Raw genomic sequence first — 24,983 nt, forward strand, 5'->3', positions numbered from 1 at the left:
AGTGCTTGTTCTAGAACACTCCAAACCCTCCACACCTCCCTCCTCTCCACAGTGCTTGTTCTAGAACACTCCAAACCCTCTGCGCCTCCCTCCTCTTCACACTGCTTGTTCTAGAACACTTGCATGGTCGCCACAAACACAGGTCTTCACTCAATAACCTGAAAGAGTGCAGAATCCCAGCAGAGACCTTGTCCTCTAACAGAAGCAGGCAGCTGTCACCATGGCAGGCATTTACCAGCCAAAGCCTAGGTCTGCTGGCAGCAGTGTGCCGTTCTTCTCAGCGTCTTTCACTACGCTACCAGGGTGTTCTCAGGAAGGTCGGTGACTCACGTGCTACGCTATGTTATATACATGACAATTAGGGTAAATGTCAGTCTCATGTCCCATCAATTCTCTTACTGAAATGATTCTCCGATGATTCCTGTGATTAAAAGCTTTTTGTAACTCAGCATGTCAACATGTGCCTGTAATTCCAACATCTGAGGCTGAGGTGGGAAGATTATGTGTTTGAGACCAGTCTGGGCTACGTAGCAAGACATTAGGAAAATAAGACTTTGTCAGAGAAAAAAGAAAGATGCTAGTTTTTTAAAAAGTCAGGGACAACTCATTTTGGTGTCTGTTTTTCTTCAGTTGTTGGTGAGATTGTAGGCAGCCATCACTGCGGCTCATGGGAGCTGGTATAGTGAGCAGACCTTTCCATGGTAAGGGACAGACATTCCCCTTCCTTCTATTTAGCCTTTAAAAAAAAAACCACTGTAGACTGTCTTGATGACAGACAGGTTTCACATGAAGTATGCCTTTATTTCCCAGTACTTCTCTGAAGTCACCCACGAGCCCTGTACTGACTGTAATCCATCTGCTTTCCGTGTTTCTACCCTCTGTGCTTATTCCCGGTATAAACACAGGCTTCTATTTTTCCCCATACATCGAAAATACTTGAGGTCATGGGAAATCTTACTACAGGTCCCAACCAAGAAGCCCTTTCAAGACAGGGGTGCATTTATAAAAGGCCATGGTGTTTAATTGTGTCCTAAAGGAAGCCCTACCAACTTTAAAGAGGAAAGAGGGTCTGAATATATTTTCTGAAGGCTCGTCATAGTGTTCTAAGATTGTAATTTACAGATAAGTGAATGTCACTGCCTGGGGAGAAGGACATTTTAATCACTCCCGTGGTGTCGTGGGCAGAATGAACAATGTCCTCAGAGAGCAAGCCAACGAGCTGTGCTTTCACCATTGGTTACTCAGATTAGTTAATTGTCCTCTCGCTGGACGATTTGTCTGAGCTTTGGGAATCAGAGATGCCTGTGTTCAGTTTTCAAAGAGTCTTAACTCATTTCCTAGTTTTTAAGAAGTAATATTTATTTAAATTTAGAAATTTTTCTCATACCAAACTAACTTCATCACCAGAGTGCTACAAGGCCTACCCAGTAGAGGCAAAGTTTCCACAAGATTTCCCGAAGCCTCGAGTTTTATGTGCCATGCTTCAGGCGCTGATTTTAAAAAGTATTTCTTTACTGGACATTTCCAACATCTCACATTGAAAATAGAAGGGGAAAAGGAAGATAGAAAATGCTGAGAACAGGAAGAAAAAAAAAACACTCAGAAAATTAGCATTTCAAAGCAGCAGGAGGATCCTAAGTAGCAGCCCTGGGGCCAGCAGTGTAGCTCAGTGGTAGAGGGATTGTCTTACATATTTGAGGTTTAATTCCAGCACCACTGCCACCACCCAAAAAGACCTAAACCCTGAGGAGTAACAATGACAAAGACAGCTGCTTGGGCCAAATCCAAAACTGAGTATACAGAAGGGATGGAAGATCTGCATTCAAGATCTAAAGAGTTCCTCCAGCTTAGGAGAAGTAGGCTAGTGAGGAATGAGGCAGAGACATGAAGAGGTTCCAGGAAATCAGGTGCCTGGTCACTGTGGGAAGAGCCCCGCTCCAGCAGCAGTTGTAGACGCATCAGCAGAGAAGGGGCGTCCTAACGCCCGCTGCTTGGCAGAGGTCAACAGCACAGCCAGGCCATAAAACCACCTCACAGAGCAGCTCGGGACATGGATCCTCTCAGTTAAGGTTTCTGCTGCTGTGATGAAACACCAGGACCAACAACAGCTGGAGGAGAAAAGGGCTCATTTGGCTAAAATATTCTGGGTTGAGGGAAGCCAGGGCAGGAACTTCGAGGCAGGAGCTGAAGCTAAGGCTGTAGAGGGTGCTGCTTACTGACTTGCTTTCCCATGGTTTGCTCAGCCTACTTTCTTATAGATCCCAAGACCTCCATCCCAGGGGTGGCTCCACCCACATTAATCATCAGTGAAGAAAATGCCCTGTGTGCTTGCCCACAGGCCAGTCTAGCGGGAGCATTTCCTCTGTTGAGGTTCCCTCTTCCTAAATGACTATAGTTTGTGTCAAATTGATATAAAACCAGTCAGCACATGGATGTTCTGTAACCTTTGACCCCACAGTTCTACTTCTAATGTTAAGTATTGGAAAACTTGGAGGGCCAGATGTGGTGGCTCACATCTGTAATCCCAGCAGGGGACTGGAAGATTGAAGAAAAAGATCCAGAGTTCAAAGCCAACCTCAGCTGCATAACAAGTTTAGGGCCAGCCTAGGGTACAACAGATCCTGTCTGAGAAATCCAAAACACCCAAAAACTCTGGGAGGAAGGACAGCTTAATGGCAGAGTACTTGCTGGGCATGCACAAGGCCCTGGGTTTGTCTTCAACACTACAGGACAAGGAGAGGGGAGGCATAAGGGATTATTATTGATGACAAAAACAGGATTCACAAGAGGCAAGGCCAAAAGCAAAGAACACCTAGAATCCAAGCCCTCCAGGAAGCTTACAGGCCTGAGCTGTGTATCAGACACATCTCAAAACAAAAGCAAGAAACCATAGCAGATTGTTAAAAAAAAAAAAAAAAAAAGTCCTGTGTACAGGTATAGAAAGACATTAGAAAGACATTCTAAAAATATTTCTTACAATCAGGCATGCTTACACACACTTGCAATCCCAGTACTGGGAGGCAGAGGCAGGCGCAGATCTCTGAGTTCATGTCCAGCCTGGTTACAAATCAAGTTCTAGGCCAGCCAAGGCTGCACAGTAAGATGTTATCTCAAAGGAAAAATGTGAGAAGGACTGGGAGCTGGTGGCTCAGGGCTCAGTGGGTAAGAGTGTTTGCTGTATAAGCATGGAGCCCAGGTTTAAATCCCTAGCAGCACAATGAGAGATGATCTCTCAGGGGAATAAAGCAGAGAGAAGAGGAAGACACCCAACTCTGGCCTCAACACACATGCACAAAAGACATGTGCACCTGTGTACATGCACACACAAAAAGCACATTCCTTACATATTTGTTGTTGCTTAAAAAAATGTTATTAAAACCTATAGTAGGCTGGAGAGATGGCTCAGCTGTGAAGAGCACTGGCTGCTCTTGTTGAGGACCAGGGTTCAATTCCCAGTCCCACATGGCAGCTCACAACTGTCTGTAACTCCAGTTCCAGGCGATCTGACACCCTCACACAGAGTATATACAGGTAAAACACCAGTGCAAGATAGATAGATAGATAGATAGATAGATAGATAGATAGATAGATAGATAGATAGATAGATAGATACCAGTGCAAGATAGATTGAGCGATAGATAGATAGATAGATAGATACCAGTGCAAGATAGATCGATCGATCTTTAAAGAAAAAATTTGTAATAATAAATAACAAAAGAAAATCATATTATATGCAGTCAATTAAACACTGAAATAACTGGAGTAACTGAAATAAAAGAGCCACAGTCACATTCATAAATACAGATAAATTTGAAAAGTGGCATTGGACAATAAAAGCAAATCAACAAGCTTGCCTAGATGGTGCTGGTTTATATTCACATGTAAAAACTGGCGGATGACACCTAAACCGTGACTCAGAAAGCCAGGAAAGCCAGGCAGAGTTGAACTCAAATCACCTAGCACCTTCCCTGCGTGTTCTCCCCGCACCTATTCCAAGTTGTCCTCTGTGTTGACAGGTGGGAGATCTCGTCTCTTGCTATCTTCCACGCCCTGGTAACACCCCCACACACACACACTCTTCAGGAACCCATGACAGGACTCCTCTGTCCTAGCTGACTCTCAAAGGTTCTAGTGGCAGATTAGTGAGGAGAACGGGCTATGGTCATGGTTGACTCCCGTGGGGACAGAAAGTTATTCCTGGGCCTGGAAATGTCTTTCAAACACAAAGTAAGCTTGAGCTAAATGAATATTCTGTATTCTGGCATCAGGAAATAAGGAGCTGGGAAGACAGAGCATGGAAGAGGTGAACTAGATCTACCAGCAGGCAGTGTGTGATTTCCTCTCTATCCATTGGTGACGTTTGTTTAAATAGCAATCTGAGGGAAACCACCTCCTCCCTGTTCCCCTACTTGTCTGTTGACCCAGGCTAGACGATCCTAATCACACCCACGATTGGTCCTGAGTTACTAGGAGTGAGCCTTTTCATGTCCTAACTCTGGGCCTTGGCCCTCTATCACAAAGGCCCTAAACATCCTGATAGCCCTGAGTCTCCTGAGAAATGAAGGTGGCAGGGCTGTCAGGCTGCTGCCCTGGGCTAGACTGTTACGGTAAGGAAGAACTGGGTCCTCGTGACTTCCAGTGTTTGCTGTCGGGTTAATGTACATTTCTGAGATTTAAATGCATACCATGTATAGACGAGCTACAGTGGTTACGACGAAATTCTAGTCAAGTGTCTGTAGAGCTGGTACTCTGGGAGGAGCCAGTGACACCCTCAAGCTGCTACGCTCTGCCCATCCAGTGAGGAGGCCCCTTCCAGCAGACTTACCCTTACTTATAAAATGAATAATTGAGACAATGAGTTTTGCTTCATTTTTTTTAGCAGATCTAGTTTGAGATAAAGAAGACAACTCAGTGTGGAATAACAGCAGGCTTTGTGGGGTTGTTAAGACATTCCACTATTTTTAATCATCTGTAGAGCACTTCATATCTGCAAGTTCCTTACAAATAATGTTGCCCACTTAAATGTTTTATTTGTGGTGGATACCCATACAGAGTGGTTATAAAATGAGATAGGAGCCTTAACTACATAAGAAGTGTTTTTAAAATATGTAAACAGATTTTTCTCATGTACATACTTTTGCCTACGCAAACATTTTAATTGCCTTGCTACTGTGTTGAGCAGATAACAACATACATTGTGGCATCATAAAACACAACATGAGGAGACTCCGTATCTACTACAGTCATCCCTTGGTATCCATGAGATGGTTTTCAGGAGCCCCACCGGCTGACCAAACCCTATGGGTGTTGAGCTCTCATGTCCTGCATCACGGGGTCTGCATGTTTCTCAGACGCAGCCCCGTGTCGCTGTCCCACTTCATTCCTTCCTTTGGTTATTGTTTTTTTTTTCTTCAATTTTTTTTCTTTATTTATTTATTTATTAAATATTTCAGTCTCTTCCTCACCTCCGCCTCCCCTTTCCCTCCCCCTCCCCCAATCCATTCCCCCTCCCTCGTCAGCCCAAAGAGCAATCAGGGCTCTCCCTCCCGTGGGAAGTCCGAGGAAAACCCTCCTCCGTCCAGGTCTCGTAAGGTGAGCATCCAAACTGCCTAGGCTCCCACAAAGCCACTACATGCAGTAGGATCAAAGACCCATTGCCATTGTTCTTGATGTCTCAGTAGTCCTCATTGTCCGCTATGTTCAGTGAGACCGGTTTTAACCCAGGCTTTTTCAGACCCAGGTCAGCTGGCCTTGGTGAGTTCCCGATAGAGCATCTCCATTGTCTCAGTGTGTGGGTGCACCCCTCGCGGTCCTGAGTTCCTTGCTCATGTTCGCTCTCCTTCTGCTCCTGATTTGGACCTTGAGATTTCAGTCCGGTGCTCCAATGTGGGTCTCTGTCTCTGTCTCCTTTCATCGCCTGATGAAGGTTAATATTCAGGAGGATGCCTATATGTTTTTCTTTGGGTTCTCCTTCTTCTTTAGCTTCTCTAAGAACCCGAATTGTAGGCTCAATGTCCTTTATTTATGGCTAGAAACCAAATATGAGTGAGAACATCCCATGTTCCTCTTTTTGGGTCTGGCTTACCTCACTCAGGATAGTGTTTTCTATTTCCATCCATTTGCCTGCAAACTTCAAGAAGTCCTTGTTTTTTACTGCTGAGTAGTACTCTAATATGTATATATTCCATACTTTCTTCATCCATTCTTCAATTGAGGGGCATCTAGGTTGTTTCCAGGTTCTGGCTATTACAAACAATGCTGCTATGAACATAGTAGAGCATATATTTTTGTTGCATGATAAGGCCTCTCTTGGGTATATTCCCAAGAGTGGTATTGCTGGGTCCATGGGTAGGTTGATCCCAAATTTTCTGAGAAACCGCCACACTGCTTTCCAGAGTGGTTGTACAAGTTTGCATTCCCACCAGCAATGGATAAGTGTACCCCTTTCTCCACAACCTCTCCAGCATAGGCTATCATTGGTGTTTTTGATTTTAGCCATTCTGACAGGTGTAAGATGGTATCTTAAAGTTGTCTTGATTTGCATTTCCCTGATCGCTAAGGAAGTTGAGCATGACCTTAGGTGTCTTTTGGCCATTTGAACTTCTTCTGTTGAGAGATCTCTGTTCAGCTCAGTGCCCCATTTTATAATTGGGTTGATTAGCCTTTTACAGTCTAGTTTCTTAAGTTCTTTATATATTTTGGAGATCAGACCTTTGTCAGTTGCGGGGTTGGTGAAGATCTTCTCCCAGTCAGTGGGTTGCCTTTCTGTCTTAGCGACAGTGTCCTTTGCTTTACAGAAGCTTCTCAGTCTCATGAGGTCCCATTTATTCAATGAGGCCCTTACTGTCTGTGCTGCTGATGTTATACGTAGGAAGCGGTCTCCTGTGCCCACTTGTTGTAGTGTAGTTCCCACTTTCTCTCCTATCAGGTTCAGTGTGTTCAGACTGATATTGAGGTCTTTAATCCACTTGGACTTGAGTTTTGTGCATGGTGACAGACATGGATCTATTTTCATTTTTGTACAGATTGAAATCCAGTTTTGCCAGCACAATTTGTTGAAGATGCTCTCTTTTTTCCATTGTATAGTTTTAGCTCCTTTATCGAAAATCAGTTGCTCATAGGTTTGTGGATTAAAGTCAGGGTCTTCTATACGGTTCCATTGGTCGACTTCTCTGTTTTTATGCCAATACCAAGCTGTTTTTAATACTGTAGCTCTGTAATAGAGTTTGAAGTCAGGGATGGTAATGCCTCCAGACGTTCCTTTATTGTATAAGATTGTTTTGGCTATCCTGGGTTTTTTATTTTTCCATATAAAGTTGATTATTGTCTTCTCCAGATCTGTGAAGAATTTTGATGGGATTTTGATGGGGATTGCATTGAATCTATATATTGCTTTTGGAAGAATTGCCATTTTTACTATGTTGATCCTCCCAATCCAAGAGCAAGGGAGATCCTTCCATTTTCTGGTGTCTTCTTCTATTTCGTTCTTCAAAGTCTTAAAGTTCTTGTCATATAGATCTTTCACTTCCTTGGTCAGGGTTACCCCAAGATATTTTATGCTCTTTGTGGCTATCATGAAAGGTGATGCTTCTCTGATTTCCCTCTCTGTTTCCTTATCCTTACTGTATAGGAAGGCAACTGATTTTTTCGAGTTGATCTTGTATCCTGCCACATTACTGAAGGTGTTTATCAGCTGTAGGAGTTCTTTGGTAGAGTTTTTGGGGTCGCTTATGTATACTATCATATCATCTGCAAATAACGAAAGCTTAACTTCTTCCTTTCCAATACGAATCCCTTTGATCCCCTTATGTTGTCTTATTGCTATTGCTAGAACTTCAAGCACTATATTGAAGAGGTATGGAGAGAGTGGACATCCTTGTCTTGTTCCTGATTTTAGTGGGATGGCTTTGAGTTTTTCTCCGTTTAATTTAATGTTAGCTGTCGGTTTGCTGTAAATAGCTTTTATTATATTTAGGTATGACCCTTGTATCCCTAGTCTCTCCAATACCTTTATCATAAAGGGGTGTTGGATTTTGTCGAATGCTTTTTCAGCATCTAATGAAATGATCATATGGTTTTTTTCTTTCATTTTATTTATATTGGTTATTGTTTTTATTGAGCTCTATATTCTTCTCTGCTCCCCCCTTCCTCTCCCCTCCTCTTCTACCCTCTCCTAATCCCCATGATCCCCATGCTCCCAATTTACTCAGGAGATCTTGTCTTTTTCTACTTCCCATGTAGATTACATCCATGTATGTCTCTCTTAGGGTCCACTTTGTTGTCTAGGTTCCCTGGGATTGTGAATTATAGGCTGGTTTTTTCTTTGCTTTATGTCTAAAAGCCACTTACTTATGAGTAAGTACCTATGATATTAGTCTTTGGGGTACCTCACTCAATAGGATGTTTTCTAGATCATCCATTTGCCTACAAATTTCAAGATGTCATTGTTTTTTTTCTGCTGTGTAGTATTCCATTGTGTAAATGTACCACATTTTCCTTATCCGTTATTCAGTCAAGGGGCATTTAAGTTGTTTCCAGTTTCTGGCTATGACAAACAATGCTGCTATGAACATAGTTGAGCACATGTCCTTGTGGTATGATTGAGCATCCTTTGGGGACCTACCCAAAATTAGTGTTGCTAGGTCTTGAGGAAGGTTGTTTCCTAATTTTCTGAGAAATCTCCATACTGACATCCAAAGGGGCTGTACCATTTGCACTTTCACCAGCAATGCCCCGCATCCTCTCCAGCATAAGTTGTCATCAAACGTTCTACTGAAGTTATTTTTTACATCATTCTCTTCTGCTTCATCTATATTGGGGTGTTCAAGGCTTACTGCTGTAGAACCACCAGTATTTATTGGTGTCTTGTTGCTCTTAGTGGTGTTGAATGTGTTCTTTCCTTGTCTACTCATCTTTTCCTCTGATTGGTGTAGTTTGGGCTGAGTCTCTAGTGGTCAGTCTTCCAGGTGCCAGTGGGTTCAAGGCTCATATGGTTGTCCCTTGTGATGCAGTCAGAGCCATGCTTCCAGTCACCCCAGAGGTCACTCAGTGTTCCCAGAGGTAGCTCAGCACTCCAGGGGCCGCTCTGCAATTCCAGGGGTCTTTCGGGTCTGCTTCCATGAAGGTTGCTTGCTTGGGGCTGCACCCGCTGAGGCTCTGCCTTGGGCCTTCTCAGGCAGAGGGTGCTGGCATAGGCCTGCTCCAGCAAAGGCCACTGGCTCACATCTGTTCCTACAGATGTCCTTGGCTCAGCCTGCTCCTGCAGAGGTTGCTGGTTCTGCACTGCATTCCTTCTAACACCGAGGCCTACAAGTGTGTTGTAAGCAGCTGCTGGACTGTGTCGGGTGGGAAGTCTGGCATGAAACAGCCCACACATGGTTTTCTACCCGTCGTCCATCAGTAGCTGGTTGGATCCGCCTGCCTCTCTGGATATTTTGGGCCTGAAGGCCGAGTGTATCTCAGACTCAGCCCTGGGGCCCGAGTCACGAACTAAGAAAACGACACCCGGGAGCGTGCTGTGTTAGCTAGCAAGCTACGCGCTTGAGTCGGGGGCAAAATAGCCCCACGTTGGGCGCCAAAATGTAACGGCGTAAGTGAATGCAGACAGATTGTCAAAAAATAGACAGCTTTAATGGAGGAATAGACTTACAGAACCACCGTTCCAGCGGAGACCAGGAAAGCAGACGTGAGGGCTGGGAGCACGCTTGCCAAATTTATAGGCAAACTTTAGCCTGAGGCAAACACGCCCCCTAAGGGGTGGGACTTATCCCTACAGACTGGCTTACAGTTCAGCTTCAGTCCATTATCGCCATGATGGGAAACATGTTGGCATGCTAGCAGATCTGGTGCTGGAGAAGTAGCCAACAACTCTACATCTGGATCCACAGGCAGCAGGAAGAGATTGAGACACAGTGGGCCAAGCTTGAGCGTCTGAAACCTTAAAGCCCACCCCAGTGACACACTTCCTCCAACAAGGCCACATCTCATAATAGTTCCACTCCTTGTGGGTCTATGAAGGCCATTTTCTTTCAGACCACCACACCTAGACAGGCCTCGGACTCACTGTGTAACCTCAGACTGTGTAGGGCTACAGGCATTTGCTGCCATACCTAGTCCCATCACTCCTGCGTGAAATCCAGATCCTTCTGCAGTTGCTGCACTCTGATCAGCCCTGAGTCCCCACAGTCACCCTGGGCCATCCTCTGACTCCAGCCCTGCCTCCCTGCAGCTGTGTGGCTTCCTGAGTTCATTGTGCTCTCTGCCCACGCTACACAGGTTTCAGGGACACAACTTTCCCATGCCCACATGGGCCGTGTTCTCCCTTCATTCTGACCACTTGCTATTTCATAAGTCTTCCTCTACCATGATCCCAGGTGGCTTCTCCCATCTGAGTGACCGATCTTTGATATATGTGCATGAGCAAGCACGGATCTTCTCAATCCTTCCTGTGTGTGTGCACACATGCATGTCCAACAGATTCTTCTGTGACATATTATCTGGAATTGAATTGAATCAAACTTCACATAGTGCCAGTCTTCCTTGTGAGATCCTAGCGGTGCTGACTAAATGAACCACCTTTGCCTATTGATGAGACAGTATGAGACAGTAATGAGAAGCTGTCTCCAATTGTGTCTTCCTCAGATATCCAATCATGCCCACTCAGAGCACCCAAGAGAACCAGTGAAAGGTCTAAGTCATGCTGGCTCATTCTCTCTTTCTCCCCCTCTCTCCTCTCTCCTCCTCCTCCTTTCTCTCTCTCTCCTCCATGATCTACTGTGCAGTCAGTGCCGGTTACACTGAGAAACTACATCTAAGCATCTTCAAGTTCCCACATAGGTTAAAGCACTAATGTCCTGTAGCTCTGCCCAGTGGTCCCTTCCTGTCATGGCACAGGGGAGAAACAAATGTGAGAGCCCAGACAAATGAGCTGTCTGCCTGTCCTTGTTGCCAGCCTTCCCGTGCTTCAAGTGTGACCGAAAGTGGCATAAAGGAAATGTGTGTTGGTGGACAGTCCTGCCATGACTGCCTTCACCTTGTTCACTGACCATTCATACTGAGGAAATAGAATTGTGCTGAACACAGAAGACACAGTATCTTATAGATCATGATGCTCCTACAGCACAGATGTGTCTAACACATTTAACGTTGATTATACATCAACATGAGGGTCTAGAGGTATCTGCTACAAAGGGCATCCGTCTTCTAGATTAGGAACGAGGAGGAGCTGTCCAGCAACCTCCCCATGTTCTGTGCCTCATTCAGTTTTAATGTTGTGATCTGAATGTCTTGACTGACACCTGCTCCTTGTACCTTTTACTGCCAAGTCACATGGGCTGTATTGTCAAGTGACATTGGCCTATGTGCCAGCTAGCCAGCCGTCTTTGCCCTGGTTATTAAGATCTGGACGGCTCTGCTTCCTCAAAGGAAGAAAGTACATGTGCGGTTGACACCTGCCCCTGTTCTTACAGAGCTGCAGGAACTGGAGGGCAGCGGTCGACCTGTGCGGACGTCTGCTCACCGCCCACGGACAAGGCTATGGCAAGAGTGGGCTGCCCACCAGCCACACCACAGACTCCTTGCAGGTCAGCGCCCTTTCTGTCGTGTTGTTAGATGGTTTATCATCATGTGGGGGCACACAGGACTGTAGCCTTTCATGTAAGATGAACAGGGTAGGGATTCCTACATTCTGAACTTGATCTCCACGAGAGGTCAGTGGTCCTTCCTTCCCAAGTTTCCTGCATGTTTAATTCCTCCCAAGTGACCTGAAGGTCTCAGTCTCCAGCAAGTGTAGAGCTTACGTGTTCTAAAATGTGTGAAAAGAGAGACTTACACGGAAGGACACTCCTCCAGTGAGGAATAGCCTTGGAAGTCCTTCAGGCCCCCCCCCCCCCGTGGAGTCTTTAACTTCAGTTCAATGTCACCAGGAGTCCCAGAATGGACCGTGTCCCCAGACTCTGCACCGCTGAGAAGAGCTTCCAGTGGGCTGTCTGTGAAGCAGCCTGTGGCAGGCTTCTTGGTGTCTGCTTCCTTCCCACCGAGAGCCTGTGCACTTGGAGAACAGGGCAGTGGTCCCTCAGCCCCGATGCCCTCCATGTCCAGAGTCGCTCACTTGTGGACACGGTGTCCTGGCCGCCTTTCATGCTTAACTCTTGTTTGTCATGGCCAATGTGGTCTTCTCAGATGAAGTCCTCTCTCATGACCATGGCAGCTTCCTCAAACCCATGTTCAGTGCAGTCTCCCCACCCTGTGTGGGCCTCCCATGGCCAGTGCACACACCATGCTCACTTCTCACAGACAGCCCTCCAAGCCTGTGACCACACCCTTCCCTGTGCTCGCAGGGCCTCCTCAGATCAGCCCTTCCATTCTGAAGGGCCATCTTCACGCAACCTGTGTGCCCCACCCCTCGCTACGCTTCCCCACTTCCATGTCTCTACTCACCCCACTGCAGAGTCCCCACAGTCAGAGGGCTGTTTTTTCTACCGCTGTTTCCACAAGCCCCACCGCAGAGTTCACCACAGCATGGTTCCCTGTAATAAGAGGGGCTGTTTTCTCTTCAGAAGCTGTTGTGATGCTTAGGCACACACCTTGTATTATTGAATTAGACTCAGTGAAATGAAACTGTTCACATTGCTGCTGTGGAGCTCAGCATATTTCTGTAAACACGGAACCTGTGCAGATGTGAGGACAAGAGTAATCTTAGCCCTGAGTCCTGACTTCCTTGTAGTAGAGGTCAGGCTCCACACAAGGTCTTGCAGACAGAGCTGACATGGGGTGACCTTCTGTCCCGTCCTGCATTTCAGCTCTGGTTTGTGAGGCTGGCACTGCTGGTAAAGTTGGGCCTTTTCCAGAATGCTGCAATAGAATTTGAACCCTTCGGAACTCTGGACCAGCCGGACCTATACTATGAATATTACCCACACGTGTACCCGGGACGCAGAGGTAAGGGGCAGTCCTGCGCATCTGTGTATTGTATATATCCGCTCTGCTTTGTTGTGGCTTATGCAAAATTGATTTCCTGGGTTTTCCTCACCCAATCTTGAAAAACTAAATCAGTAGCCTTGCACAAAGCCCGAAGCTATAGAATCTCATGCCGTTTTTGTGATTGGGCTGACCTGGAAGAACTTATTGGTGCAGGCTGACCTGGAAGGGTCACTTAGAAGCCGCCTGGCCAGCACCTGCTAGAACCTGTTGCTCACTGTTCTCCAAGTGTGCACTGACATTATGCCATGGCATAGCACAAGTGCACATGTTCTTGAAATAAAAGCAAAGATCCTTGAGACATTCTTATATTTTTATCCTGACAGCTCCTGGGAGTCTCTGTTTTTAATTTATCTTAAAATTTGGTTATAGCAACTAAGGGCATCACAGTCTCTATCATTGTTTGGAATCACCAGGCCATAGCATGGGCTGTATTAGAATAGGGGCAAGACTAAGGATGGAGAGAAGGGAAGGAAAACTCTGAATCCTTGTGTCAAGCATGGTTATTTGGATGAGTATGCTTGGTCCCCAGTTGATGGCACTGTTTGGGAAGGTTTAAGAGGCATTGCCTTGTTGGAGAAGGAGTGTCATTGGAAGTGGGCTTTGAGGTTTCAACAGATACTAGTTCTTCCCAGTGTACTGCCTTGTGGCTGTAGATCAAGATGTGAGCTCTCAGCTGTCCCTTTGCTCCACTGCCCTGGACTCTAGTCTCTGAAAGGATAAGCCAAATCGAGCAGTTCCTTTGATAAGTTGCCTCAGTCATGGTGCCTCACGGAGGTGTAGGGTCTTACAGAGACAGCCACACTGTGTCCCTGGAGAAAGCCATTTTGGAAGATGTCTTCTGACCAGCTAGGAACTGGCTGCTGGGAGCTGGGCCCTTCAGTTGCACCTGCCTGGCCAAGGCTGCCTCCCACTGGTGTCTTTGTGCTTCAGCACCCTCAATCACAGAGTAAGGTGGGAAATCCTGCACTGAGTAGAGACGCTGTTATATGTAAGTGGCTGTGCTGTAGCTGGCACAGCAGTGATTATGCACCTACTATTCTGTGCTGTTTTGAATTCACTCGTGATTTGTGCCATCCTTCTGTGAGGCTGGTGGGCCTCACTTGTGTGCACCCCACTTGTGCACCCTAGCAGCTCTACAAAGAGTCACCCTGGTTGTCAGAAAATGCAGCTGGCAGAATCAGGCAGGACCAAGGGTGTAAAGACAGAGTCGGCGGCAAGTGTTAAACCTTAAATTCACATCAGCATTTAGTTCTTGTTGGCTGACAAATCCATCGAGAAAGCTGGGCAGATAACGTGTTCAGCTGCTTTCTGTGTTGTTTTTAAGCTCAGATCCTGAGGCGTTGAAGGGATGTGAGGAGAGTGGAGTAGGTGGGTCTGTGTCATTGGCCTGTTCTGTCCCCTGTTTCTGTTACCTCTCATAAAATAGAGCTAGGAGGAGCTCATCCTTTTTAAACTCAAGAGAATGGGATCCAAGGTCGGCTTGTAACTGTGTAGATCAGGTTAAGCTGGTAATGTTGCTTCTGACTAGAAGAACTTAAGCTTGTAAGGAGGATCCACTTAAAATAGAGCTTAACTCCAAGCCCTATCAGAAGTGGGTTTGTGAGTTTGAGAAGTGAACCAGCATACCGGACAGATTTCATATCAGACAGACTGACCTCAGAGGTCGATCTCCAATCCTTAATGGCTAATGCCTTTCACTCAACCAGGGCCCAGTCAATCCCTTTATCCTCTGTACAAGCAGGGCAGCCAGGTGAAGAACTACAGCCAGGCTCTATGAGGTGCGACATCTAGAAGCCATGCCCCCCACACCCCACTAGCAGTCAGAGAAGGTGGGGCAGAGGCTCCCCTCTAGTGAGTCTCCCCAACCCCACACTGTAGCTGGGAAGGTACCTGCTGTGTCCTGAGTGCCATCAGAGTTGTCAGTTTGCCCTCTCCATGGATAGGTCACCCGCACCCTCCCAGTGTCCATCAGTCCACTCTACATCCATTCCCAAGAGACATCCCCATGTACAGAAGAGAGATGCAGCCTCCTGTAGTGATTCAGGGGTGCTTTCCAGCCTGGGAGCAGGCAAGTGTTACTGATGCTGCCCCACTCTTTCCTCATCCCTAGGTTTGTACTGCTTGAGGGTCTTCTTCCCGTGTTAAGGCAGTGAACACTGGGATGTTGTTCAGTAGCTTAGCTGATGTGAGGTCCTGGGCAGTGAGCACTAGAGGTTGGATTTCAATGACTTGGCACATATGTGGTCCTAGGCAGTGAGCACTGGAGGTTGGAGTTTATTGACTTAGCTCATACAAGGTTCTGGGCAGTGAGCACTGGAGGTTGGAATTCAGTGACTTAGCACATGCGAGGTTCTGGGCAGTGAGCATTAGAGGCTGTATTTTTTTTCCCACCATATGTATTTGTTACTTTTCTGTTGCTGTGTTGAAACACCATGTCCAAGGCAACTTACAAAAGAAAGGGTTTAAACAGACTTCTGGTTCCAGAGGGTTGGATGGAGATGTGAGAGTGCATTTTAGGCAGCTAGCACAGCAGCTAAGAGCTCACATCTAAATCCACAGCACAAGGCGAAGCTGTTTGAAACCTCAAAGCCTATCCCCAGTGACACACCTCCTCCAATAAGGCCACGCCTCCTAATCCTTCCCAAACAGTTCCACCAACCAGGGACCAAGCATTCAAATACACAAGATTATGAGGCCATTCTCATTCACACCACCATACCACACTTCCCTCACTACTGTGTTAAAATCACTGGATAAAGTAACTTAAGGAAGGACAGGATATTTTGACTCAGCATTTCAGAAGGGACATAGCCCATCCCGGAGGGGAAATATGGTGTGTGAGACAGCTGGTCACATCTCATCTGCCATCTGCCTGCCCGGAGAGTTAGATGGGATGCTTGGGCTCTGTTCATTTTCTTTGAATTCTTTGGACCTCCACCCTGGGGATGGAGTCACTCACATTTAAGGTGGGTTCTCCCACAGCAGTTAAACCTTCCTGGAGATGTCTTCACAGGCAGGCCGAGAGGGTGTCTCCCACATGATTCCAAATCCAGTCAAGTCATTAATTAAAGTTACCTAAGTCACCCAAAAGGAGGAGTGGCCCTGTTGTGTACAGATAGCTCTGACAGGTTAAGGACATCAGTGTGTTTAGAAACTGGGGGAAAAGAGTTACAGCTAGTCCATTTTCCTTGATGGCTGTGATCCTCAGGAGTTAACCAATTTTTCTCATGAAGAATAGCTGTTTTCCTTCAGCCTAAGAACCATTTCCTCAGCCCTCCTCACAGGCAGAGGCCGGTCCCTCCTCTGCTGCACTCTACCTTGGCCTCAGGGTTAAGAACTAGTTGTGATTAGGTTTTGTCTGTGACTAACAAAGCATAGAACACGAACCACAGAGGTTCATCTCTCAGGGGCACTGAGCTTCCAAGCCAGTAAGCATATAGCTTCACGGAGAATCTGAACTCTTCCTGGTGACATCCCATGAATCGCAGATGCAGAGTTACTGTTTCATATCAATGGCTGCTGAAACTTGACACAGGTATTGGAGGACTCTAAAAGGCAGGTGTTTCCTGAGGAAGTGATAAAAAGCTCAGCTCCCCTTGGCTTCTGACCACCACTGTCCTGCTGTCCAGTATCATCATGTCTATTGCTCAGGAGTGCAGAGACTTCTGTGGGGACTTCCATGAAGAACAGGAGCAGCTGTTTGAGTCCAGGTGTAGAGCGGCCCTTTGTCACTGTACAGTCTGAAGCTATGTTCTCCAGGTGTGCAGCCTGAAGAGTATGCAGATGTGAAGCCTGGAGAGCATGCGGATGTGCAGTCTTAGAACATGCAGATGATGTGCAGCCTGTAGAGCATGCAGGTGTGCAGCCTGTAGAGCATGTAGATGTGCAGCCTGTAGAGCATGTAGATGATGTGCAGTCTGTTGAGCATGCAGATGTGCAGCCTGGAGAGCATGCAGATATGCAAACTATATTCTGCTTCTAGCTGAAATTAAGCGGCACCCAGGATGTGGATGAAGGGAAGACAGGAGTTGTGCATCATTAAGCAGCTAATTTGAATTATGAAATGGACATAAATCTCACGTGCTGGAATGTTAACATGCATCCACAGTGATAGGCTGGACGCTTATTTGTGGCATAACAAGCATAAATGTAAGAATTTGATTCATTCATTTCATTTTAGCTCACAATATATAAGCAAAGCACATCATTAAAATGTGCTTTAAAAAGGGGGAGGTTATAGTCATACAAACAAATAACTTTTATGAACAGGCTTTAATATATTTCATTTAAGATTAGGCAGAATTTGTGCCCATTCCGAATGCTCATAACAAGACTTGATGAGTTGTGTGTGAAGCTGATGAAGCTGAGGTTTTTTTTGTTTTTCATTCACGAAAGGGACAGTGCTGTGTTTGATATATTTGTCAGACAGTTCAGCAGATCCTCTCCAGTGTTCAGCTGTGAGTTCCAGCTGCTCTGCTGCACAGGTCCTAGGCAGTGACACTGGAGGTTGGAGTTCAGTGGCTTAGCACATGTGAGGTCCTGGGCAGTGAGCACTAGAGGTTGGAGTTCAGTGACTTGGCACATATGAGGTCCTAGGCAGTGAGCACTGGAGGTTGGAATTCAGTGACTTAGCTCATACAAGGTCCTGGGCAGTGAGCACTAGAGGTTGGAGTTCAGTGACTTGGCACATATGAGGTCCTAGGCAGTGAGCACTGGAGGTTGGAATTCAGTGACTTAGCACGTGCAAGGAGAGCAGCCCCAGTGCCCACAGTACTCTGGCCTCTTCCCCCACACTTACTGCTCTTTCCTGCCAAGGCTGCATGTCTTTCCCCAGCACTGAGCCCCCTGACTCCAGCTCTCACTGCCAGTCCTGCCCTCTCAGCAAAGCCCTCCAACCAGGAACTCCCATATTCCCCGATCTAGGTGTCATGTGTTCACACATGTTCGCTGAACATGCTTGTTACCTGTTTCAGGAGCCTGTCTCCCTTGGTTCCCTACTTTTCCCAGGTTGCTCAAATTCCTTCCCAGGCAATAGAAACATCTATCCCTCCTCCTAAGGTCCCAAAGACACAAGAGTCACAATCCCCACCCCAGTTCACTCTGGGGACTGCTGGGTTTACTGCAGCTCTTACAGAACAAGGTGAGGGGTTACCTACAAAGGCATAGGTGACCTACAAAGGCATAGGTGCCCCTCCGCTCAGCGGGCTTCCCCATAGCCGCGTAGATGGAGCCCCTTCCTCTAGTCCTCCATGGCCTACATACTCTGGCTCCTTCTGAGGCTGTGTTCATTTAAGGCAAAGATTCACATAACGGGTGGTAGGAAATGACTGGATGGTCAGGGAAGGGGTGCTGACCCCATCTTTCAGGGTGGGGTGTGAACAGACAACAAGATGGTGATGGCTTGACTCCCAGCACAGTCAGAACACACCTGTGCCTTTAGGATGCACAGTTAGCCTCTTTCCAGTGTGGGGCTCTTACAAAGACTAGTGTAGGCAGCACTGCACGTTCCTCTGTGTGAACATCCATGGGCTTCTCCAAGGTCTGAGTTAAAAGTGGTTTGGCTGCAATCTCTTGTGCCTGAGTTTTCAGCTTAGCAAAAGGCCAGATTACTGTCGAAGCAGCTCCACATCCTCTGTCCTCTCCAGCAGCACTGTGTGGTTTTCTTTCCCGACTCAAGCCAGACGCTTGGCTGGACTGTGACCCGCTGGACCTGTGGTTCCACCTCTCGTCCTCAGTCCCTTCCCCTGAGTGCTGTTCTGAGGGGCTTCCCCCCAGGGCCACGCTCACACAGGCTCCCGTTGCTACTTCACTGATAGGCTTCTTGTGTAGTAGGCATTTAATCCCTTGTTAGGAGTTTTACCGGCAGTTTCTCCCATTCTAGGAAGGATTGTCAGAAGGGTAGTCAGTCTGCTTTGAAAGGGCCAGCCTGACCTTTTTGTTTGGTAGCATCTCCTGGCGACTCCATATCCACTGTATCTACAGTCATAACCACAGACATCCTGGCTGTGTTGTTGGGGTCAGAGTAGGAACTAAGGCACACAGGGACATGTACCAGGGAACATTCTGGAATATATGCTTAACTGAGCCACACTGCGGCTCTGGCCATCAGCCGGACATTGATGTAGCTCTGAGTACATGAATAGTGCTCCCATAGATCTGTGAGAAGCTGCTGGCAGCTGCACAGGGCACCCTGTTCTGTCCTCTGTGACCCACACTATGCTTCCCCTCTTCAGGGCACGCTTTCCACATTCTTTGTGTTCAAGGAAAGGAAACAGGAAGCACAATTAGTGTAGCACGTATTCCTATGGAATCTTCTTCCTCAGAATGTTGGACTCCAGAGTCAGACATCCCTGTGACCCACACACACCCCACACATGTCTCACTTACCCACTGCCACTCCTGTACTCCCAGAGGGTGTCCCACCTCCCCAGAAAACTGCTACCACCCCACCGCTAGTGAGAGGGAATGAAATGAAGGGGTCAGGTTATATACTGGACACTGGATTATTTGGGGTTTGTCTGTTTGTCTGTAATGTCAGAACAAAATGGCTCCTCTTAGGGACTTAAAATTCCTTTCCAAACCATGTCCATTTGCTTTGCTTTTCAGAACCTTCCTTGTGCCTGGATTGGCCTTCTGCTTCTTGTATTCTCTTAACTAAATTGTTTTTTGTTTTGTGACCTACTAAAGCTGGGTTTGTATTCAGGTGTTGACAGGAGTTGCATCCCTGGATCGTATCAGTAAGCTGTTCACTGGAGCTCTGTAGTAGCCTCGTGTGCTGGTACAGTGTGCACCATGGCACAGTTGTAACTGATGACCTATTGCTGACTTTCAATCAACAGTTGGTCACGGTTCCCAGTGAGCTCACACTCTGCTTATGCATTTGCTGTAATTCTATCTTCCAAGAAGCGAAGTGCCCATCCGCTACCATTGTCACTCCATCCAGAACCCTCTCCTGTGGCCAGGAAAGACTCGTCGTGGCATGAGTTTGGGTCTTAATGGTACTGCTTATCATTAAACAGTCCCTCCCTTTCAGTGCTCAGAGGATGTGACGCAAAAGATCTTGCTCCAGAAAGAAAACACATTTTTACTATCTTCAGTGCATCAGTTCAGCACCCCTGATGGGCTCAGCTCTGTGTTGAGTTCAGGTTTCAGCAGTTGCAGCGACAGCAACACTCAGGAGCCTCACTGTAGAACTGAGTCCTGGTAAATCACCCCCACATCAGCTGAACCAGATGTCCTGACTCTTGAATTAACTGAGAGCTAAGTTTCTGTCCTCCCAAAACTGTCTGCTCCTCTAAATTCTCACCTGGTCTTCAGTCTTGTTCAGCTCAGCTCCCCCCAACATCTGCAGCTCGCAGGTCTCACTCTCAAGCAAAATTTTATATCCACACTTTTATATCCACACGAATCTGACATAGCAGCTCAGAATTAAGTGTGCAGCATAATATTGCAAACATCTGGGATTTTATTTTTTACTGCAAGATCAGTTCACTTCCCACAGCTAACATGTTGTGCTGAAGTTAGATTTAAATTTATAGTTCACATTATTCTGCCTGAACTTCAGAACACCAAGGAAGAATGCCCTCTTCCTGCTTCCCGCTTCTAGAGGAGGAAGAATGCCCTCTTTCTGCTTCCCACAGCTAGAGGAGGAAGATGCCCTCTTCCAGCTTCCCACAGCTGGAGGAGGACCCTGTTGGCTATTCATCATTCTCACTAATTTTTGCATTAGAACAAACTATTGAAGACATGAAAATTCACCCTGAGGTTTCATTGCTTACCACTCTCCCACCCAAGTGAAGGCTTGATTTTGCCCCAACACTTGCTCCAGTTGAAAAGCCAGTAAGCTGCAGCTAGTCCGTGCTTATCATCATCCTGCCTCCATCTAGAAACTTTGATTGAATAACCACTTTTGGTCTAGGATTTTTTTGTGTATGTATAAATGTAGCATGTGAACAAATGCAGGGTTGGGTGGAAGATGACCACAGAAGGTTGGCAGTGTGTTGTGTCCTTCGAGACACTGACACGCTGCAGTGTATCTGGCATGGAGCATCTCAAGGAGACGAATGGAGTGCACAGTGTCCCCATCAGCTGCCAGTACCTGGAGATGGGGGAGGAGGATACCAGGAGAGGCAGAGGAGAGGAGAGGGTGTTCAGGGGGCACCTGATGGAGTGGTGAATCCAGCCAAGTGTCCCTGTAACAAGAATGGAAAAGGAAGGCCAAGACTGGGTACTATGGGATCTTCTTGACATGCTCTCTGTTGCCAGTGGCAACCATGCACGTGGCAAGCAAGTCCAGTTGTGCCTCTGCCACATGCTGCCAAGAGTCGCATCCTCTGAGAACAGCAGTGACACCTGCAGAGGTCACACTGATATGGCTCTCTGCTTTCACTTCTTAGTACATGCCAAGGCCTGGCAGGTTTCTAGCACATTCCTCTTGACTTTCCATGATGGTGGGATAGATCTTCAGCACTAGAGGATCTGCAGTGTAGGCCTCCTCACTACAGGGGACTGTCTGAAATAAACTCTGAAGTGTTGTTTTCATTTAATGTTTTCTGAGCAATTAGTGAGAATACTACAGTGTTCATGCCAACTGTGTTAGTTAGGGTTTCTATTGCTGTGAAGACACACCATGACCACAGCAACTCTTATAAAGGAAAACATTTAAACTACCATATCAACCTAAATTTGGGTAAATCACAACTAAAAAAAAAAAAAAAAAAAAAAAAAAACAGGTTCACTAGGAATTGTGTCTTACAGATTTTGATTGGCCTTCCCTGCTAGCAAGATGTCTCCCTGTAGGAGAGAAGAGGCAGGCATAGGTATACAAACCTGGCATGCTTTGTTGTACTTGGTAACCACACTGCAATTCCTAGCAGCTTAGACAGGCCAGCTCAGCCAGACTGGGGCAGTGTGGTGATTTGAATGATAAATGTCCCTTATCTGGGGTATTTGAATACTTGGTCCCCTGGTAATGATGCTTTTAGGAGGAAGGGTGCCACTGGTGGCGGGATTTGAGAGTTTAAAGACAAATGCTATCGCCAGTTTGCTGTCTGCTTCCTGCTTGTGGTTCAAGATGTGAGCTCTCCGGTTTCTATTCCTGCCACCATGCCTGCTGCTTGCTGCCATGATGAACTCTTTTTTTTTTTCTGGAAGTATAAGCCCAAATACACCCTTCCTTCTGTAGGCTGCCGTGGTCATGGTGTTTTTACCACAGCAATAGAAAAGTAGGCAGTTCAGGGAGTCACGGTAGAGGCGTTGTTGGTGCCTTTCTTTAAGCTCGGTCTGGCACAGTTTCTGTGTGCTTGTACTTGAAGAGGCATGAGGTTTGCTTGATGGCCACATCTGTCATGTGCTGTGTCCAGAGCCTGGCCTCTACTTGGCTCGTAAAACTTACTGAGGAACCTGTGCATCAAATCCTGCAGTAGAACTGACAGGCGGTATTTCCAGCTGCTCTCTTCCTGTCTCAGTTCTAGAACCTCCTACTTCTCCTGTTTAGTTCCCATCATTTTCCTTTCACTGAGGCCACATGTTTTTCTCCTGATTGGCAACTTGAACCTGGAGAGGCCTCTTCCTCTGTGCAGGCCCATAAACTGGAAGGAAGCCTTTTCTTGCTTCAGCTTGACTTTGTTCCAGGCATATCTGAGAAAGGCATAACACAGAAGCTAGTGGGAGCCTCATCTCTGGGCCCGGGATGGAGAAGTGTCCTCACTGAGCTATCTGCCCCATCTCTGGCATTGTCAGGAACCTCCAGAGCCCTGTTCTATGGGTCCGGGATGCACAGGTCTCTGTGCCTCCAGAGCCGGTTGCTTTGTCTGTAGCCTTCTGTGCCAGGAAGCCCAAGCTAACCCCTGTCTTAGTCAGTTCTCTACTGCTGTGAAGAGACAGCATGGTCAAGTCAGCTCTTATTTAACTGGGGGCCTGTCTAGTTTCCATTGTCACCATGGAGAGGAGTGTGGCTGTATTGGGTAGGTGCGGAAGCAGTAGCTGAGTTCTGTACCCTGATCCACAGGCAGAAAGTGAGAGACTGGGCCTGCTTGGGTTTTTGAAATGTCAAAGTCTACCCCCAGTAAATGATACACTTCCTTCTACGAGGCCATGTCTCCTAATTCTTGTAATCATTTAAAACAATTCCACTCCCTGGTGACTAAACATTCAAATATATGAGCCTACAGGGGCCATTCTTTGTTGTTGTTGTTTGGTTTTTTGAGATATGGTTTCTGTGTATAGCTGTCCCAGCTGTCCTGGAATTCACTATGTAGGCCAGGCTAGCCTCGAACTCACAGAGGGCACCATTCTTATTCAAACCACCACGCCCACCCTCTGTTCGGCCTGCTGCAGTAAAGTACTATGTCATGGCTCTCGGTGGTGGTCATTGGGTATCTGTTACTGAATTCATTCGTGACCATCCTCGTGGTTGCTGCAGGGCTATGGCAGTAGTGGTCTCCTTTGGTAAAAGGCTGGATATGCCTTGGTGAGGCTTACCAGAGAAGATCCGCTTGTATTGTACAGCTGGACCAACAATAAGGGGCTTTCGTCCTTGCTTCCACTGGAGCCCCGCTGTGTGCTGGCTAGTGTTTTGTCAGTATAGTCACTTGGAGAAGAGGGAACCTTAGTTGAGAAAATGTTCCTACCATATTGGCCCGTGGGCAAGTCTGTGAGGCATCTTCTTGATGGATGCTTGATGTGTGAGGACCCAGCTCACTGGGGCCAGTACCACCCCTGTCCAGGCGATCCTGGATGGCATAAGAATCAGAGGGAGCAGGTGTGAGAGACAAGCCAGTAAGCAGCACTCTTTTTTTTTTTAACTTTCTCTTTATTTATTCTGTGTGTCTTCCACATTATGCATTTGAATTATGAATCTCGGTCCCATCATTTCCTGTCTCTTCATAACAACCCTCTGCCCTTGCAACCTTCCCCCCCCCAAAAAAAAAGTAATAAAATAAAATGAAACTTAAGGGAAAAAGAAAGGAAAGGAAAAAATCCCATCATGGAAGCTGCAGTGTGACAGTGAGTCACGCAGTAACCCTTTTGTCGATATATCTTTATGTGCAAGTGTTCGTTGCAAAGAGTCATTGGTCTGGTTCGAGACCTCTGGTTTCTGCTACCCCATCATTACTGGGCCCTCACTGGGACTCCTCTTAAATATCCTGTTGTTGCCCGGTGTCCTGGAGATCCTGCAGCTCCAGCAGATAGTAGATGGGATGGATGTTGGGGTGGGCCTGGTTCTGGGACTGGATAGTTGCAGGGTTGGCCAGCCCACCAGCTCTCCTGTCTTCACCACCAGAGTGAGCTTTCCAGCATTGCTCTTGCTAGTTCACTCCTTGCAGCCATGAGCAAGGGGTGGGGCTGGTTTTCCTGCTTTCACACCCTCAGGGTCAGCTCTCCCACACCTACACCATCAGGGCCAGCTAGACTGTGTTGCCCAGGTGAGGTGTAGGGGCCACTCTCCCAAGTGCTGCAGCTGGTGAGGGGCAGGGACAGCTCTCGTGCTCTTGTGACTTCGGAGCCAGCTCTCCCACCTGCCCCAGGCAGCAAGAGGTGGGAGCAGAGAGTGGGCATCTCTTCCCCACCACACCACCATCTGGCAAATGAGGGGCAGAGCTGGATCTCCCGTGCTCACATTCTTGGAGCAGTTCACCTGCACCCCCTGTCAATAGGGTCAGCTCTTCCACAGCCTCCAGGTTCCTGCCGTGGTTATTCTGGATGCTGAACTCTAAGCTGTAAGATGAAATAAACCCTTTATTCCCCAGGTTACTTTTGGTCATAGCATTTTATTATAGCGATAGAAACCATAACTCAGATACCTTCCAATGCTTCCTTTATGTAGTCAGAAAACACACACATTCACAGCAAGCTCATTAACTCATTTCTGATTTCTGCTCTAGGTTCTATGGTCCCCTTTTCGATGCGCATTCTGCATGCAGAACTGCAGCAGTATCTGGAGAACCCACAGGAGTCCTTGGACCGACTACATAGGGTCAAGACGGTCTGCAGTAAGGTAA

The 24,983-nt window shown here is 47.0% G+C and overlaps 1 protein-coding gene across 2 annotated transcripts in view; it reads left to right on the forward strand.

The window, feature by feature from the left end:
• The window catches only part of Trappc12 (trafficking protein particle complex subunit 12), a 62,512-nt gene that overhangs the window by 15,129 nt on the left and 22,400 nt on the right, over positions 1 to 24,983 (forward strand). For both annotated transcript variants that reach the window (XM_050125919.1, XM_050125920.1), the window contains exons 4-6: positions 11,469 to 11,582; positions 12,801 to 12,939; positions 24,867 to 24,979. In XM_050125919.1, the coding sequence (XP_049981876.1) occupies positions 11,469 to 11,582; positions 12,801 to 12,939; positions 24,867 to 24,979 (366 nt within the window). The remainder of the gene's footprint in view (positions 1 to 11,468; positions 11,583 to 12,800; positions 12,940 to 24,866; positions 24,980 to 24,983) is intronic.

Source organism: Alexandromys fortis, unplaced genomic scaffold (assembly GCF_014885135.2).
Source record: "Alexandromys fortis isolate MF-2015 unplaced genomic scaffold, M_Fortis_MF-2015_v1.1 scaffold_249, whole genome shotgun sequence".
Lineage (NCBI taxonomy): Eukaryota > Metazoa > Chordata > Mammalia > Rodentia > Cricetidae > Alexandromys > Alexandromys fortis.